This window comes from Aureobasidium namibiae, assembly GCF_000721765.1.
Source record: "Aureobasidium namibiae CBS 147.97 unplaced genomic scaffold scaffold_22, whole genome shotgun sequence".
NCBI classification, from domain to species: Eukaryota; Fungi; Ascomycota; class Dothideomycetes; order Dothideales; family Saccotheciaceae; genus Aureobasidium; species Aureobasidium namibiae.
Genome location: NW_013581187.1, coordinates 219,157 through 234,270, shown reverse-complemented (window position 1 = coordinate 234,270; position 15,114 = coordinate 219,157). Strand labels below are relative to the sequence as shown.

The 15,114-nt window shown below is 50.8% G+C and overlaps 6 protein-coding genes across 6 annotated transcripts; 4 read left to right on the top strand and 2 right to left on the bottom strand.

Moving 5' to 3' along the window:
• Positions 1-117: 117 nt before the first annotated feature.
• Positions 118-891, top strand: M436DRAFT_56780 (uncharacterized protein; the record flags this gene model as incomplete). Its single annotated transcript, XM_013567810.1, has 1 exon — positions 118-891. One exon carries the CDS (start codon positions 118-120, stop codon positions 889-891), a length of 774 nt encoding a protein of 257 aa, XP_013423264.1.
• A 431-nt stretch (positions 892-1,322) lies between these two features.
• On the bottom strand, positions 1,323-1,634 carry M436DRAFT_56718 (uncharacterized protein; the record flags this gene model as incomplete). Its single annotated transcript, XM_013567800.1, has 2 exons — positions 1,323-1,453; positions 1,535-1,634. 2 exons carry the CDS (start codon positions 1,632-1,634, stop codon positions 1,323-1,325), a joined length of 231 nt encoding a protein of 76 aa, XP_013423254.1.
• Positions 1,635-3,209: 1,575 nt separating this feature from the next.
• On the top strand, positions 3,210-6,188 carry M436DRAFT_67544 (DUF221-domain-containing protein; the record flags this gene model as incomplete). Its single annotated transcript, XM_013567863.1, has 2 exons — positions 3,210-3,317; positions 3,360-6,188. The coding sequence occupies 2 exons, from the start codon at positions 3,210-3,212 to the stop codon at positions 6,186-6,188; spliced, it is 2,937 nt and encodes a 978-aa protein (XP_013423317.1).
• Positions 6,189-6,569: 381 nt separating this feature from the next.
• Positions 6,570-10,694, top strand: M436DRAFT_85777 (uncharacterized protein; the record flags this gene model as incomplete). The annotated part of the gene is made up of 1 exon (XM_013567900.1): positions 6,570-10,694. One exon carries the CDS (start codon positions 6,570-6,572, stop codon positions 10,692-10,694), a length of 4,125 nt encoding a protein of 1,374 aa, XP_013423354.1.
• Positions 10,695-11,645: 951 nt separating this feature from the next.
• Positions 11,646-12,706, bottom strand: M436DRAFT_85776 (uncharacterized protein; the record flags this gene model as incomplete). The annotated part of the gene is made up of 2 exons (XM_013567899.1): positions 11,646-12,629; positions 12,680-12,706. 2 exons carry the CDS (start codon positions 12,704-12,706, stop codon positions 11,646-11,648), a joined length of 1,011 nt encoding a protein of 336 aa, XP_013423353.1.
• Positions 12,707-13,943: 1,237 nt separating this feature from the next.
• Positions 13,944-14,549, top strand: M436DRAFT_56700 (uncharacterized protein; the record flags this gene model as incomplete). The annotated part of the gene is made up of 2 exons (XM_013567794.1): positions 13,944-14,108; positions 14,184-14,549. The coding sequence occupies 2 exons, from the start codon at positions 13,944-13,946 to the stop codon at positions 14,547-14,549; spliced, it is 531 nt and encodes a 176-aa protein (XP_013423248.1).
• Positions 14,550-15,114: the final 565 nt, after the last annotated feature.

The following is a 15,114-nucleotide window of genomic DNA, read 5'->3' as shown; positions in this document are numbered from 1 at the left end:
CAATCAGGTAGTATATGAGTCCTCGCGCAATCATCCTCTCTCTCCCCTCTACTCACCACTCCGTCTTCATCTGTAATTGCTGTCTACTCCTACCTTCTACCACTACTATACACAGCCATGGCACCTTTTGACGAGGTCATCGAGAGCACTCGCACTACCAAGTTCGAAGGTCACGAATGGCCATGCTTCGTCTTCCCCGATCACTCTGTACCTGACGGCTTGATTGAGCCCAGGCCAAGCAAGCAAGCTCTACCCGTACTGATTCTCAGACGACACGAGTTCGTATGGCGCAATCGCGACGAACTGGCTGGCTTCGATCCCTGCGAACCTGAGATATTCGGCGGCGAGCGCAGAAAGGCCTTCCAAGAGGCTCTTGAGTACAGGAACCTGGACTATTACCACAAGTTGGTCTGGAGCAAGCAAGCAGCCATGAATCTGGCGTCCGAAGATGAGCCTATCGTTTTGAGTGACGACGATGACAGCGATGTCAAGCCACACAAGCATAATGGCTACGGTAACGACCTCGTCACTCCGATCACTAAGAAACGCCCGTACTCCTCAGCATTCAAACGTCCTGGTCTACCCACTCCCAGCTCAACACCCGCCAAGAAAATCAAAGCATCATCCAAAGTTGGTTTCTCCCTTCCCTTCGGTGAAGACGACGACAGCGACGTCGATCTTCCTCATCCATCAACCTTCACTCCCACCAGAAAGCCAGTTTCTAAATCAGCTTCTAAACCGGCTGCCACTCCATGGAAGCCGAGCGGGAAGAAGCACAAGATTCCAGAAGACTATGTCACAAAAAAGCAGCTCCAACTGGTTATGACGAAGAAGGGCAACGGCGAACCATCCCCTGAGGAATTGAAAGTTGTAGAGCCTGTCAAAGAGTGAGTCCCCTTAATTCACTATCATGGCCCCCTTACTGACCCGTTCGCAGCCCTCTGAAGGTCAACGTCTACGTTGGCGACGAGAACAAACTCTTCATCCTGGATCGAGCCGTTATTCAGAAGTATCCTTTGATCATGAAGTACATCACCGGCGACAACAACAATGGCTTCGAGATCCGTAACGAGATCTTCAAGAAACTCAATCCAGCAGCATTTGAGTCTTTTGTATCATGGCTTACAACAGCCGATTACACTCCTCGTTTGGTCCAAGGCGCCTACCCTTACCTCGAAAACGTCAAGAGTGCTGCCCAGTTCGACGAAGCTGCAGAAACAGCAAGCATGCTCTGGAACATCGCTCACAAATTCGATCTTACCAATCTCCAGCAACTCATCTACCGCAAAACCGAGGTGCAGTCTCCTTTGGCCACCAACTCGCTACTCAAGCTGACTCGCATGGTCTTCTGGAACTCGCCCAAAGAAATCGAGATTGATGAGCAAATGCGCCAGATGTTGAAACTGAACATCGCTGCTCGTCTGCAAGAGATTCTCGAGGAGGAACCTTTGCTCTTCAGTAGAGTCGTCAAGTCTGACACCGAGCTCGCCAATTACATATGGTTGTATCAGGTCGAGCATCCTTGGGAGGACACTCCCGAGCAGGATTCGGAGGATGATGCTGATAATGCTGAGGACGATGATGATGATGATGATGATGATGATGATGATTGATAGCACGAGCAATTGGATCATCTCACGTCGCAGATATGAGAGAAGCACGAGGTATACACAGGTCGCATCGACACTCAGGTCCCGAACGATGAAGCTATCGGGTCTCGAGGAGATAGGACCATGGGTATTCAGACAATTTGACTCAATGATTTTGACGAGATTCCAAGACTTTACGATCTCTCTCTGGACAGTGTTGATATGTCAACTACATTGTGCACTTTTATAGCTACTTTTGATGCTGTCATGGCAAGCTGAAGTGATCTTCAAGCACGGATGGTCAAGTATCCGGCTGTTCCTGTCGATGAACGCACCGATCTTTCTTCTTCTTTCTTCCCGACACAGCCACACAGCACCGTTTGGGTGCAGGCATGCACGATGACACGCATGAGCGATCTTTTCAAAGTGTCAAGCGCTCGTGCCCAGCAGCAATGAAGACAATTGACGCAGAAATGTCAACAAAGAGATGAGTCAAGGAAAAGAAGAAATGCAGTGATGTTGTGAATTCCCCTGGTGCCTTGCATGCAAAAGAAACGGCTGATTTGAACTGCTCGCATGCGTCGGTCGCGTGTGGTGTTCTTTTCTTCTTTGACAACAAGAAAGAAATCTTTTGCTCCGAGCCAATCGGCAAGCACGAAAACGCCTATATGCACGCCAAGGGCTGAAAAGCGACAAAAGGATAGACAAAGAAGGAAGGAGGATCCCTTTCTCGAGACTTTTCAACAGGCTTCAAGCCATGCGGAACTCATGGGGACGCCCCGACGGCTAGAAAGACCTGAAAGAGACGCATGGTTTGGCCGAAGAGCTCTTGTTTCGTTGTACGGTTGCTGGATGTTGGGGAGTGTTTCTTTTTATAGAAGCCGATGAAGTCTTGGGAAGCTGGGGGTATGGATGTAGATACAAAACAAATGTGATGTTGCTATCGAACAGATGAGTATCTATACGATCTGTTGAAGTGTATGGCTGTCATGGTACACATGGTTCATGAGCGAGCGAATGAGCATGAGACACAGCCTAACCTAGTTGCAGTGGAAATTAAGCCGCAGGGTTTCCAGGTACACGTTTTCACAAAAGCATGTTGCAGCAGCAAAGTCAAGGACAGATGTTATACGGCGCGTGTCGGATAACGAAGCGGGAGTGGCTGATAACACGGGCCGCTAGAGAACCGCGCGTCAGATGAAATGATGAATGGTGGGCAGCAACATTTTTGGGGTTCGTCATGGACCGTGGAGTGAAGGGAAGGGTCTTGAAGATCTGGAACGAGTGATGACCTCGCTGGCAGCCCTGGTGCCTTGGGATTGTGTTTTCTGTTTCCTGTTCCTGGTTCTGACTTGTCTTTTTGTACCAAACTCTCCGCTGTCACACGCGCACATCACAAAGTGTTGAGTGTCTGAACTTCTTTGTCCTACTCGTCGCAGCACTGTCTTCAATCGTTTCAGACTCGCGGCGGCCTTAAGCAGCATACGCCCGCCTCTCGACTACGGGTCCATTTTTCTCCTGCACACACTCGCTGCTGTTTTGATGCTGCAAGCCACCTGCGTTTGGCCAGCAGTGCACATCTATATCTCAGCCTTATACCGCTAAGCGCGACCGGTCGCCATGGACCTGCCGGCAAGAGCAGCCAATCTGCTCGCCCGCGACAAGCTTGATGACTTTGTTGATCTGCTGTTGGATCCCTTTGCTCAGTCGGCAAGTGCTCGCTCACATGTATGGCTAGGGTTCGTGTGTGGCTGACTGTCTCCTCTGCAGATCGAGAAAACGGCCTTCTGGTCTGCCTTGGGCACTTCAATCGGTGGCTCTGCCTTGATCGCCTGCCTGTTCTGTTTCGCTCGCCCGTACAACAGTGTCGTCTACGCTCCCCGCTCACGACATGCGGATTCCAAACACGCCCCACCGCCGGTCGGGAAGGGTGTCCTCGATTGGATCGCACCCGTGATAAAGACAAAAGAGTTGGAATTGGTCGACAAGGTCGGACTCGACGCCACCATATTCCTACGCTTCGCAAACATGTGTCGAAACATTTTTACCTGCATCACTATCGTCGGCCTGGCCATCCTTGTCCCCATCAATCTGTACGAACACCGCAGCTCCATCGGCTCCACCGACACGCAGAACTTCTTCATCCAGTTGACGTCCCAGGGCGTTCAAGGCCGTTATCTGTGGGGCTACGTCCTGCTCGCCTGGTTCGCCAATTTCACCATCGCCTTTTTCCTCTGGCGCAACTACAAGAGCGTTGCTCGCCTGCGCAGAGCTTACTTTGACAGTCCCGAGTACCAGAAGAGTCTACACTCTCGTACCCTTCTCATCACCGAGATTCCTAGAGGTCTGAGAACCGACGAGGGACTTGTCAAGATTGTTACAGAAGCCAAGGACACCGGCTCAAACCCGCGTACAGCCATTGCACGCAACGTTAAGGATCTGCCAGAACTCATCGACGAGCACAATGAGACCGTCAGAAATCTCGAGTCGGTGCTTGCCAAGTATCTGTCCAATCCTAATAAACTACCAGCAAAACGACCCACATGCTCCGTGAACAAGGCCGACCAGACCTATCGCAAGGGCCAGAAAGTCGATGCTATCGAATACTTGACTGCCCGCATCAAGGAGCTCGAAATGCAGATCAAGGAGGTCAGAGAATCTATTGACAAGAGAAACGCCATGTCCTATGGATTCGCTAGTTATGAGTCCATTGCCGATGCTCATACCGTCGCATACAAGACACGCAAGAAGGGTCCTCAAAAGACTTCGATTCGTCTCGCCCCTAGGCCTCATGATCTCATCTGGAAGAACTTGCCAATGACAAGCAAACAAAGAAACTGGCATACCTTCGTCAACAACATCTGGGTTGCTGTTTTGACTGTTGTTTGGGTTGTCCCTAACGCCTTCATCGCCATCTTCCTATCCAACTTGGCCAATCTGGGCAGATTCTGGGATGCCTTTGGAACCGAGTTGAAACGCAATCCCAAGACGTGGGCTGTCGTTCAGGGTGTGTTGGCACCCGCCTTGACGTCTCTTTTCTACTACTTCCTGCCCGTCATCTTCCGAAGATTGAGCAACAATGCGGGTGACTTGTCCAAGACCAGCAGAGAACGTCACGTCATGCACAAGCTCTACACTTTCTTCGTGTTTAACAACTTGTTCCTGTTCTCGCTCTTCGCTGCCATTTCGAGTTTTATCTTTGCCGTCGTTAAAAGCAGTGAACAAGAGGACGCATGGTCTGCTATCAAAGATGGCCAACTGCTGCAAAAGGGTATGACAGCGCTCAACGGTGTCTCGACCTACTGGATTACCTGGCTTCTCCAACGCAATCTCGGTGCCGCTGTCGATCTTGCTCAATTTGTCAACCTTGCCTGGGGATCGTTCTCTCGTCACTTCTTACACCCTACTCCCCGAGAGCTGATCGAACTAAGTGCGCCGCCAAAGTTCGATTACGCTGGATACTACAACTACTTTTTGTTCTACTCGACGGTCGCTTTATGTTTCGCCTACATTCAGCCCTTGGTGCTACCTGTTGCGGCTTTCTACTTCTGGGTCGATTCGTACTTGAAGAAGTATCTGCTTCTGTACGTCTTCATCACCAAGACGGAGTCTGGGGGTCAATTCTGGAAGGTCCTGTTCAATCGATACATTTTCCTCACCATCCTGTCTGATGCTCTGGTGGCTTTGGTCTGCGTTGGTAACACCACTTTTGGCTACACCGAGTGGCTGCCCAAGGTCTGTGCTATTGCACCTCTACCCGTTCTCATGTTGGCTTTCAAGTGGTGGTGCGCAAGCCACTTTGATAACAAGCTGACCTTCTACACGACTGGAGTGACTGCAGCGGACACTGAGAACGCAGCCGAGTTGAAGAGCAAGCGTACAGACCGTGTCGGCGTTCGCTTTGGACACCCCGTACTTTACAAGCCCCTCATCACCCCCATGGTCTCGGCAAAATCGAGACATCTGCTGCCGACCATCTATTCTGGCCGTACGGCAGAGGTCGATATCCCCATGGCTGGCTACTCGGACATGTATATGGATTCGATGTCGCACGACGAGCCTGGTAAGACAGCAAGAGGCGAGGCACCGGCACCATTCGAGTTTGTGTCCGAGAACCAGATGGACTTTGAGTTCTATAAGAACCGCCCAGAGTTCAGGGATGTGGCCGGAGGAGAGGGAGAGCTCTACGGCAAACCTCAAGATTTAGTGCGCAGAGGATCGCACGGAACACTGATGACACAAGATGGCACGGTCATGACGGGTTATGACAGTCGCAGAGGATCGGGTGACTCTGCAGCCACTCGAACAGGTGACGAGATGGGCACGACCTACCCTCAAGGCTACCACAAGACACCTGGAGCACTTCGTGATCAAAGCCCGGCTAGTAGTGTACGCTCGATGGACATCGGTAATGCCGGTCGCCATGCTGATCACGAACATCTCTTGTCGAGAGCAGCACCTATGTCGAGAGAGGGAGTGCCAGCCCCGACACCTGGAGGATACGGACCTCTGCGTCTGGGAGAGATTCACACGCCTGGCGAAAGCGACCAGGAAGACACGAGTTATGATTATTTCCGAAGAGGGAGGGGATTGAACTAGGTAGGCGATGTACCTAGGATAAAAATTCATGCATAGATTGGTTATTGGGGGTTTGCATCGGTAGAGGATAACTCTAATGGCTGGGGCTTTATAGACATGATACACGGAAAGTGTTCTCGCAATGATGTTGTTCTCAACCGAAATGTGCTACAACACATGATAACATATGTCGGTATGGCCAAGTGAACTTGAGGTCACAATGTTGGTGCATGATGACAGCACGGGACATGTTTGGCGTGACCCCAGACTTTTTGGCAAGACATGGACCCTTGGACGTCAGTCAGTTGTCAGTCGCGTCTTCCTGAAGCTGCTCAGTGTCATCGGCCAACATTCTTATCGCATGCCTAGAGACAGCGAGGGGAAGAAGAGTTTCTGGCGGGCATGTCATTAATAATCTATGTCGCGCACTCGGGCAACAAAATCGTCGCCGAGCCGACTAAGATCAACAACCTCGACGCTCTCCGCGCCTGGGTCCACCACACCGCTCACATCCCCGTAAACAAACAGGTCTTGCTGACCGCAAAGGGCAAGGCCGTGAGACCTCAGACACTGCTCACCGAGTCCGAGCTCTACGTCTTCGACTCCAGTTCCTTCTCTCCCACCAACACAAACCTCTCGCTCATCCCGGACCCGTCTCCTCTGAACCCTGACACGGCTCCCGACTCGATCGCCAATCACGACCAGCTCCCGTCATGGCACGATCTGTTCCGTCGCCGTCTCGACTGGGCAAGAACTCTGCGCGATCAGTATGCCGACTCAGTCGACAGCACACAGCGACATCATCAAGAGCAAGCCATCATCGAGCAGAGTGTCAACGTCGCCGTCACGAGCCTGCAGCTCCACGTTCGTTCTACAGAGCAGAAATACCACCAGGAGGAAGAGTGGCTTGATAGATTGCTTAAGCAGCAGGAAGCACACGTCGACAGCTGGGAAAGAGACCTTGAAATTCTACACCACATCCCAGCCAACCAAGACTTTGCTCGATACATCCAATCTCAGACTGTTGTACCCTTGCACCAGTTCGGATACGAGTCTACTGTCACTCTGCAACACTTCGTTCAAGTCGAACACGTCAAACAGGCCGCCTCATCGGCCCAGAATATCATGACCAACTTTGCACAAAGAGTCCACAACATCCAGCAGTCTCTTGACACAACGGCGAAAGATGGCGATGCTCTCCTTGAAGCTGTTCAGACCGTTCATCTTAGTCGCATCGACAATACAGATGAGCCATCTAAGCTCCTCGAAGAGGTCGATATCATTGTAAACAAAATGTCCAACGACTTGGAACATGTAAGATCCTTGCCGAACAACGCCCAGAGTGCTGCCAGGGCTTCCAAAATGGCTCTGCTGCATACTAGAAACTATCTGCCTAGTCTAGATGGTTTATGCCTCGAACTCAATTCATTGGTTCGTCAGACAGTCCAGCAACGTAACGGCGCTGCTCGAAACTTCCTACATCACATGCAGACTCTCTCCAACATCGAGTCTCGCTTGGCTCAAGTTCATTCGAACCTCAAGACTCTGAGTATATCGCAGAGTGACGAGCATGTCTTTGACACACTCAACGTCCTGTCTAAGCTCCCATTCGTCTATGGCTCTCTCATGATCGAAGCTGTGCGTCGTCGCGAATGGGCTGACAAGATGAAGTCCGACTCCGCTACACTCGCCGAAGAGATGGCTACTTATCAGGAAGAGGAAGAGCGTCGTCGGACTAAATGGCTGAAGTCCGTTGATGATGTCGTCAAAACTGAAGCTTTCGAAGGAAAACCTCTGAGTGTCGAAGTCAATCTCCAGGCAGATGACCTCGAGTGGCCTGTCGTCGAGAGACAGTCTTTGCAAGACTACATTCAGATATTGACTGACCTTGAGTTTCCCAGCTCTACCGTACAGACCCTTTCAACTGCACTGAAGGATCTCGATCGTCCTACCAAGAAGCAGATCAAGCACGCCAAAACATTCAAGAATGGAAGCATGCACGAAGCTGCTTTTGGGACTACATCTCTCATGCTTCGTGGTGAGGACGAGTACAAGGTCCTCAGAGAAGCAAACAGCAAGCTAGAAGAAGAGATCAGAGGACAGAAAAGCCGAGTGCGAAAGCTGGAAGACATCCTTCACCGCCACGCCCACATGAACCGCGTCACGACGGGCGATAGTTTCAAACCGTCGATCGAACTGATTTCCGACATGGTCAGCCCAACTCCGCCTTCACCCAGACCCTCGGAGGGAACAGTCAGGCAGACTACTAGCTCGAGACGTCCGTCCTCGAGTCTGGCCGCAGAAGAAGGTAGACTTGCAAAACGCATAGTGTCGCTCGAAGCCGAACTTCACGCTGCCAAGGAGCAAAACTCGAATCTCGCAAAAGACGCCGAAACCAGAAAGCAGAAGGATGCCGATGGCCAGCGCGAGATTGAAGAAGCTGTCTCGACCAAAAAGGATATCATGCAGAACATGGAAGCTCAGCAAAGAGAGTTTGCGGATGAACGCAGGGTCTTAGAGCAAGACCTTGACCAAGCACGCCACAGGATCGAAGAGCTCGAGGACGAGATCGACAGATTGTTGGGTAGTCGTGATCAAGAGGTTTCTGGTATCGATGCTAGGGCCAAAACGCTGGAAGCCGAAATTGAGAAGATCAAGCAAACGGCGGAGGAAGCTCAGTCGAGGCATCACGCCGATCTCGAAGATACCAAATCCTCTTTGAAGAAACAGCAGGAAGAGAACCAAAGATTGAAGGAGCAACTTCAAGCTCTCGAGAAGAACCATGAAGAGCAACAGCAGTACGAATCGGAAAACGTCCGAGTTCTCAAAAACACTCACAAGCATCTTTCACCAGAATCTTCGCCTCCCGAGAAATTTGTAGATCTGGTTACTGCTTTAGAAGGCCTCGCACAGAAGTCAACGGATCATGCTAGAGAGTTGAGTGACGCCATCGCACTCGCAAGGTCCGAATCAGATTCGCTCCGGTCACAAGGCAACACTCAAAGAATTGAACTCAAGACTGCCAAAGCAAAGCAGGCTGTCAACGAAACCGAGCTCATTCGCTTACAAGACGAGATGGAGGCAGAAAAAGCGCATGCCGAGTCGCTAGCAAAGTGCCTCGAAGACGAACGCGAGCAGTTGCGCAAGCTTCGCTCAAAGTTCGCCGACGGAGAGACTGGCGCAGATGTACTTCGCCAGCGTGTCTCAGAGGAAGAAGGTAGAGTCATTCAACTCTCGGAACAGCTCTCGGATGCTCAGACCCATGCCGCCGGTCTCGATGTGGAGATCATGAGGGTACAGAAGCAGTTCAATGATGCGAGATCCACAGCAGCCTCTGTGGAAGAACAACTCAAACAGCGTGGTACTCGGGCAAAGGAGATCGCGCAACGCCTGTATGCTCAAAATGCACGTCTTCTGCGTCTACTTGAAGCTCTAGGCTTTGTCGTTGCCCACAAAGATGGCAACATGATCATCGAGCGGGCTTCGAAGGTCACCGCCAGCACCACTTTCGACCCGACTTCAAGTCTCACTCGCGCGATATCGATGTCATCACCACCTCCGACACGTAAGACGTCTGCGGCTTCTGATGATGCTTCGTCGCTCGCCTTCCTGCACTGGACCGAGGCTAGCAATGCAGCTGAGGAAGAGTCGCAGTATGCTGACTACATAAATCACATATCACTCTTCAGCACCGATATTTTCAGCGAGGCCATTGGTAAACGCCTCCGCGATTTCGAGTACACGGCTCGCAAATGGCAGAAGGAGGCACGTGGATACAAGGAGAAGAATACGCGCTTGCAGGCCGAATCAGCTGCCAAGATTGCGGTTAGAGACTTTAAGGAAGGAGACCTTGCCTTGTTCTTGCCAACCAAAGGTCAGCGCACCGGCGCGTGGGCCGCATTCAACATCAATGCTCCACATCACTTCCTGCGTGAACGTGAAGGCATGGTTCTCAACCGTCGTGAATGGCTCGTCGCTCGCATATCAAAAATCGAAGAGCGTGTCGTTGACTTATCGAAACCAGCCGCATCGTTCGATGGACGCAGTATTGGTTCAACCAGCGTTGACGCCGCTTCCCTGGATGAGATGAACGACAACCCTTTCGACCTCTCTGACGGACTGACATGGTATCTAGTACATGCTTCCGAAGACAAGCCCGGTGCTCCCAGCACACCTGGTCTAGGCAAGAGCACCGTCGCCAGTTCATCCGTTGATGCTAGAGGCAGCATACGCATGAAGAAACCGAGCGATCTCAGCGAAGCAGCAAAGACACTTAACAAGAGTCTGGACAGCCGGCGCAGCAGCTCAAACTCCAAAAAGGGACTCACGGCAGGCTTCCTTGGTGAATCCGTGAGAAGAGGGGAAAGTGGGAATGGTGTTGCGGATGAGTCGTTGAGAAGAAAGGCCAGTGAGAGGGGGTTGGGTATTGAGTCTTCTACTGCTGCTACTGCTGCCACTTCGCCACAGCTGGAGCAAGAGCAACAGCAACAATCTCAGGTGCGCAAAGATTTGCTTTGGGGTCCTTGAGGCTTACATTCGCTGTATGCACAATTCATTTCACTACACTATTGCTTTTTTTGCTTTCCTCCTTCCGCATCTTCGTTGTCCGTCTCGCGCTCTATATGCTAACATTGCTGTGTGCGAAAAGTCCCTCTTCATCTCTCCTTCCAACCGCATAGCCATACCCCTTCCACCCACCGCCGCACCCTCGACATCCCATGCTCGCTCACTGAGTCCATCGAAAAGTATTCGTTCGCTGGCCCAACACCCTCAAGGTCCCTCCATGTCTATTTCACCGACTAAAGGTTCGCCAGCTAAGAGCAGAGTTGACATCTCATCGCCGAGAAAGAACATCGTCGATGATGCAGCGCAAGAGGATCGTGAAGAGAATGGTATGAGTGACAAGGCGAAGAAGAATAAAAAGGGGCTATGGAATCTTTTTAATGCCGAGTATGAGATTTAAACTTGGCAGAAGGAGGTTGTATCGCAGATGGAGGATCTGTAGGATCAGGGAGTGAGGACGGGACGAAAGTGTTCCAGGTTTTGTACGATGGGATAGGATATGCCGACCCCTAGCAAGTATTCAAGTGTTTGTTCCTGTGCCTGAGTGCCTCTCTTCTTTCTTTTGGCTTGAGCGTGATATGGACAGCATTTTTTGAATTGATACGAGGAGAAACCAAAAAAGGCAAGAGCGGAGAAGCGAAAAGAATCAACTGCGAGGGTAGAAAAAAAACAAGAAAGGACGAAATAAAAAGCAGTTGCGACTCTCCAGTTGCTGGTTGTGGTCTGTGTGCTCAGCACTTCCCATCCATCACCACTTGACACCTACCCCAGCAATAATCTCTTCGAACACAATTGGACAGCCCCAAAAAAAAAAAAAAGAAAAACTCAAAAGAGAAGACAGTAAAACGATCAAAATCCATCAGTAACATCAAGGGCCGTCAATCTTTACGGCACAGCTCTGCACCTCTCAACCCTCTATCGAAAACACAACATTTTGCGCAAACCGCCAGCTCCCCTCTTCGAAGCCGACTTGACAATCTCAGCCTCGAGACCAACGATCTGAGCCTGAATGTTCTTGTTGTGACTGCACAACAGCCCGTTGATCGAGGCGATGTTCTCAATCACAGTGCTGACATCTTTGTTGAAAGCGACCAAAGACTCGAGTTCCTTGCCAAAGTCATCAGGCTTGGAAATACGTTTGCCTTGCTGGCCAATGCTGCTTTCTTTTGCGTGAGTTAGGGTGTTTTCGTACGCGGCTTGCAGCTTGTGGAAGGAGTTTGTGGTGTCGGTGGAGAAGACGCGAGATTTGCTGATCAAGACATCATTGTGCTCGAGGACAAAGTTGCTGGCGTTGATGAGCTGGGTCTCTTTCTGAGCCAGGGCTTGGTGCTGGTCGATGGCGCGCAAGCACTGAGCTTTGAGTCGGTTGTTGCTTTCTGAGATACCCTTACAGAGTGAGATCAGACAGTTGTATCTGACACGTGAGGTGCTGATGGCGGCGAGATGGGTTTCTGTTTGGTCCATTGCAGTTCTGAGATTGACAGACAGGGTCCATTTGGTGAGCTTTTGGTCTTCAATATAGACTTCTTGCCATGTGAGGTCTTCGAAGGGCATGGTCTCTGTAGGTACTGGAGGTCTGACTTGGACGGTGCTTGCTACAGTCTCTTCCTGTGCGATCGAGTCGTTGGATACCTTTCTGATGGTCGGGGTAGTGGGGCTCTCAGGGGTGATGTCGTAAACAATCTCTGGTTGGGACGATTGAGGTAGCAGCGGCAGCACTTTGTCTGTAGTGAGCTTTTGCAGCTTCTCTGGTAGTTGGACTCTGGGCATTCTAGTGAGAACAACATCTGCGCTGCTCTGTCTCGATCCCTCTGGAATCGTGATCAAGCCCGAGTGCAAGAGACGCAAGTGTCGTGGTTTGGGAGATGTGGGGCAGCTGGATGCGCGGATAGGAATGCGCTGAGTAAGTTGTTAGGACGATAGTTCATGAAGTGTGAACAGTGACTTACACTTCGAGGTGAGGATGAGGTTGGCATTTTTGCTGGTTGCCTCCTCAGGAGGTGGAGTGAGATCGGCGAGTTTAACAATTCTTTGCTGCCTCACGCCGATGTGATGGAAGCTTTTGGTGATGGGTGAAGGGCCGTCTGTGACTGAGGGTCGCGTGAAACCAGTTTGTTGTGATGGATGTGGAAGAAAAAACCTGAGAGACGTGTTCAGCTTTGTTGTTAATATATTGCCATCCTCGGCGTAACGGGGTGACCCAGCAACCAGACGACCAATTCTCCGAAGAGAACTTTCCAGGTTATAGGAAGTCGATAAAACATCAAGCGAGCTTTGTGAGTGGTCAGGGAAGACCAGGCCGTGTTCTCGGCTTGAGCAAGATACATCCTTGGGGAAGAAGCTGGAAGATAGAGCCTCCACGTCGATGTTCATATATATAGAGCCCGAAGAGGCCCTGGATTTGAAAACGGCTGGGAAGGTGCGGGTTGTGTGTATATATTGCTGTGAACAAGACTCACTTGGCTCACTAGATCAACTAAACTCAGGGGATGCGAACGAAACAAATTCAAAGGGGATGGTGAACAGGCAGAATTGATGGCCGTGACTCTTTCGTGTGGAAAGGCAGAGACATAGTGGATAGGAAAGGCTGTTTGCTACATGCAAAAAGCATGTGTACGAAGAAGAATGAAAACTACCTATCTTACCATTGCTGTATCAACCACACCCGTTCAGGAAGCATAAACCCGAAACTACTCACCCTCTGGGAAGATGCACAACAACGAACCGTTTTCAAAGTGCCTTTTCGAAGCACATCTCTTCCAAGCAACGGCTACAGATCCTTGGTTACCATTTTGCTTTGTGTTGAGGCACGCTACCAGAGACAACATGTCTGTATGATCTCAGAGAGATATTGCTCTGCTCATACATCGTTGTGCAGCAAATCGAAGTGTTGGGTATCCCCGTGTGCCTCTGGAGACACCGACATGACGACCCAGTCTCCACTCAGGGGTCTGATATGGAGTCAAGTGTAGTATAGAACCGTCAGGTAGACAAGGCCAAAAGTCCACCACTGGTAAGTGTCTCTGAATCTACTATGACCTACTCTGACTGGCACGACTTCGGCTCATCCCTTGTGAAGGTAAGTGAGCGTAGTTCTCCGTGACTGTGTTTGTATCAGTTTGTTATACCAGCGCACGGACGATTAGTCGCCGCGACATATCACTGCCGATTCACAAAGGAGACGCCCTATGCTTAACCAACATGGCATCTGCAATGGAGCAAATTCGCCTCGCAGTCGGCGAGCTTGAACAGGGCAACGATGAGGCTTGCATCTCCACACTACAAACACTCCTTCTCCAGCCACGACTCTCTTTATTTTGGCGCATTCATGCACTTGCGCTGCTTGCGCACTCGGAAGATGGTTGGCTCGAGGCCAAGGTAAGTGCATCTTCCCGAACCCAGGAATGGGAACCGAGTCCAGTGCTGGGTGTAACAAGTCTGATCATGATATAGAACTACCAGATACAGGCCGAGATGCTTTGGCGACTGAGTCGTAGACTCCTCGCACGGGGTGTCGACGACGAGTTTGACAGAACTCTGCAGATCAACCGTGGCTTTCTGGACCAGATCGCTGTGATGATGGTCAACGAGATGCCCGACGAGCTCAAGGGTTCACAGGAAGAGGCCGAGACAGAGATCCAGCAAGGGTCAGATGGGGATAACGACAGCTCTGACGGTGATGAAGGACCTGGCGAGGGATTCGACAACGGCCTCAGCAATGAATCCGAGGACAGCTGTGGTGAACGTGGCGACGAAGATGAGTTCGATCATGAAGGAGACGAACAAGAGGTCGAGATTTTGGAGATCAGACACGGTTGATCACCACACACCCCTGGAGGAACTACTTAGCATCTTGACGACGACTCTCGCAGCAGATATCAGATGAGAATGGAGGTTGGAGTGAGCCAGAGTCAAATGCTGGGGAAGAACATTGGGTAGAGACCGGTCAGAAGCCGATTTGGGGAGGAACCATGGCACAACTTTGCATCGATCATGGTCTCTTCTCTCCAGATATATCCATCGAAGTCCACCGAGCGAGAAAGCAAAAGTCAATCTGGTTCTGCTCAGCTGGAAAGAATAATCAATCCAGTCCTTGTTACCAGTGCTATCAATCATGTAGTGTGCACATAATGTGGCAGAAGTCGACTGAATATGGTGATCTCGGTCGTTAATCTTCAGGAGATCCATGTGCCTGATAGCTTGCACTACTGTGGCACATTCGGGCGTTGTGTTCTGGACATTTGATAATCGATAGTAAGAGGGAAGAGAGAAAGCCTCCTTGGAACGAGGGTCGAGGTGGCAGAATGTTGAATAATAAATACTCCCGCCGAGATTGTCCCGTTACGCAGAAGACATTGTATTCTCCAAAATTTTGCAACCTGCC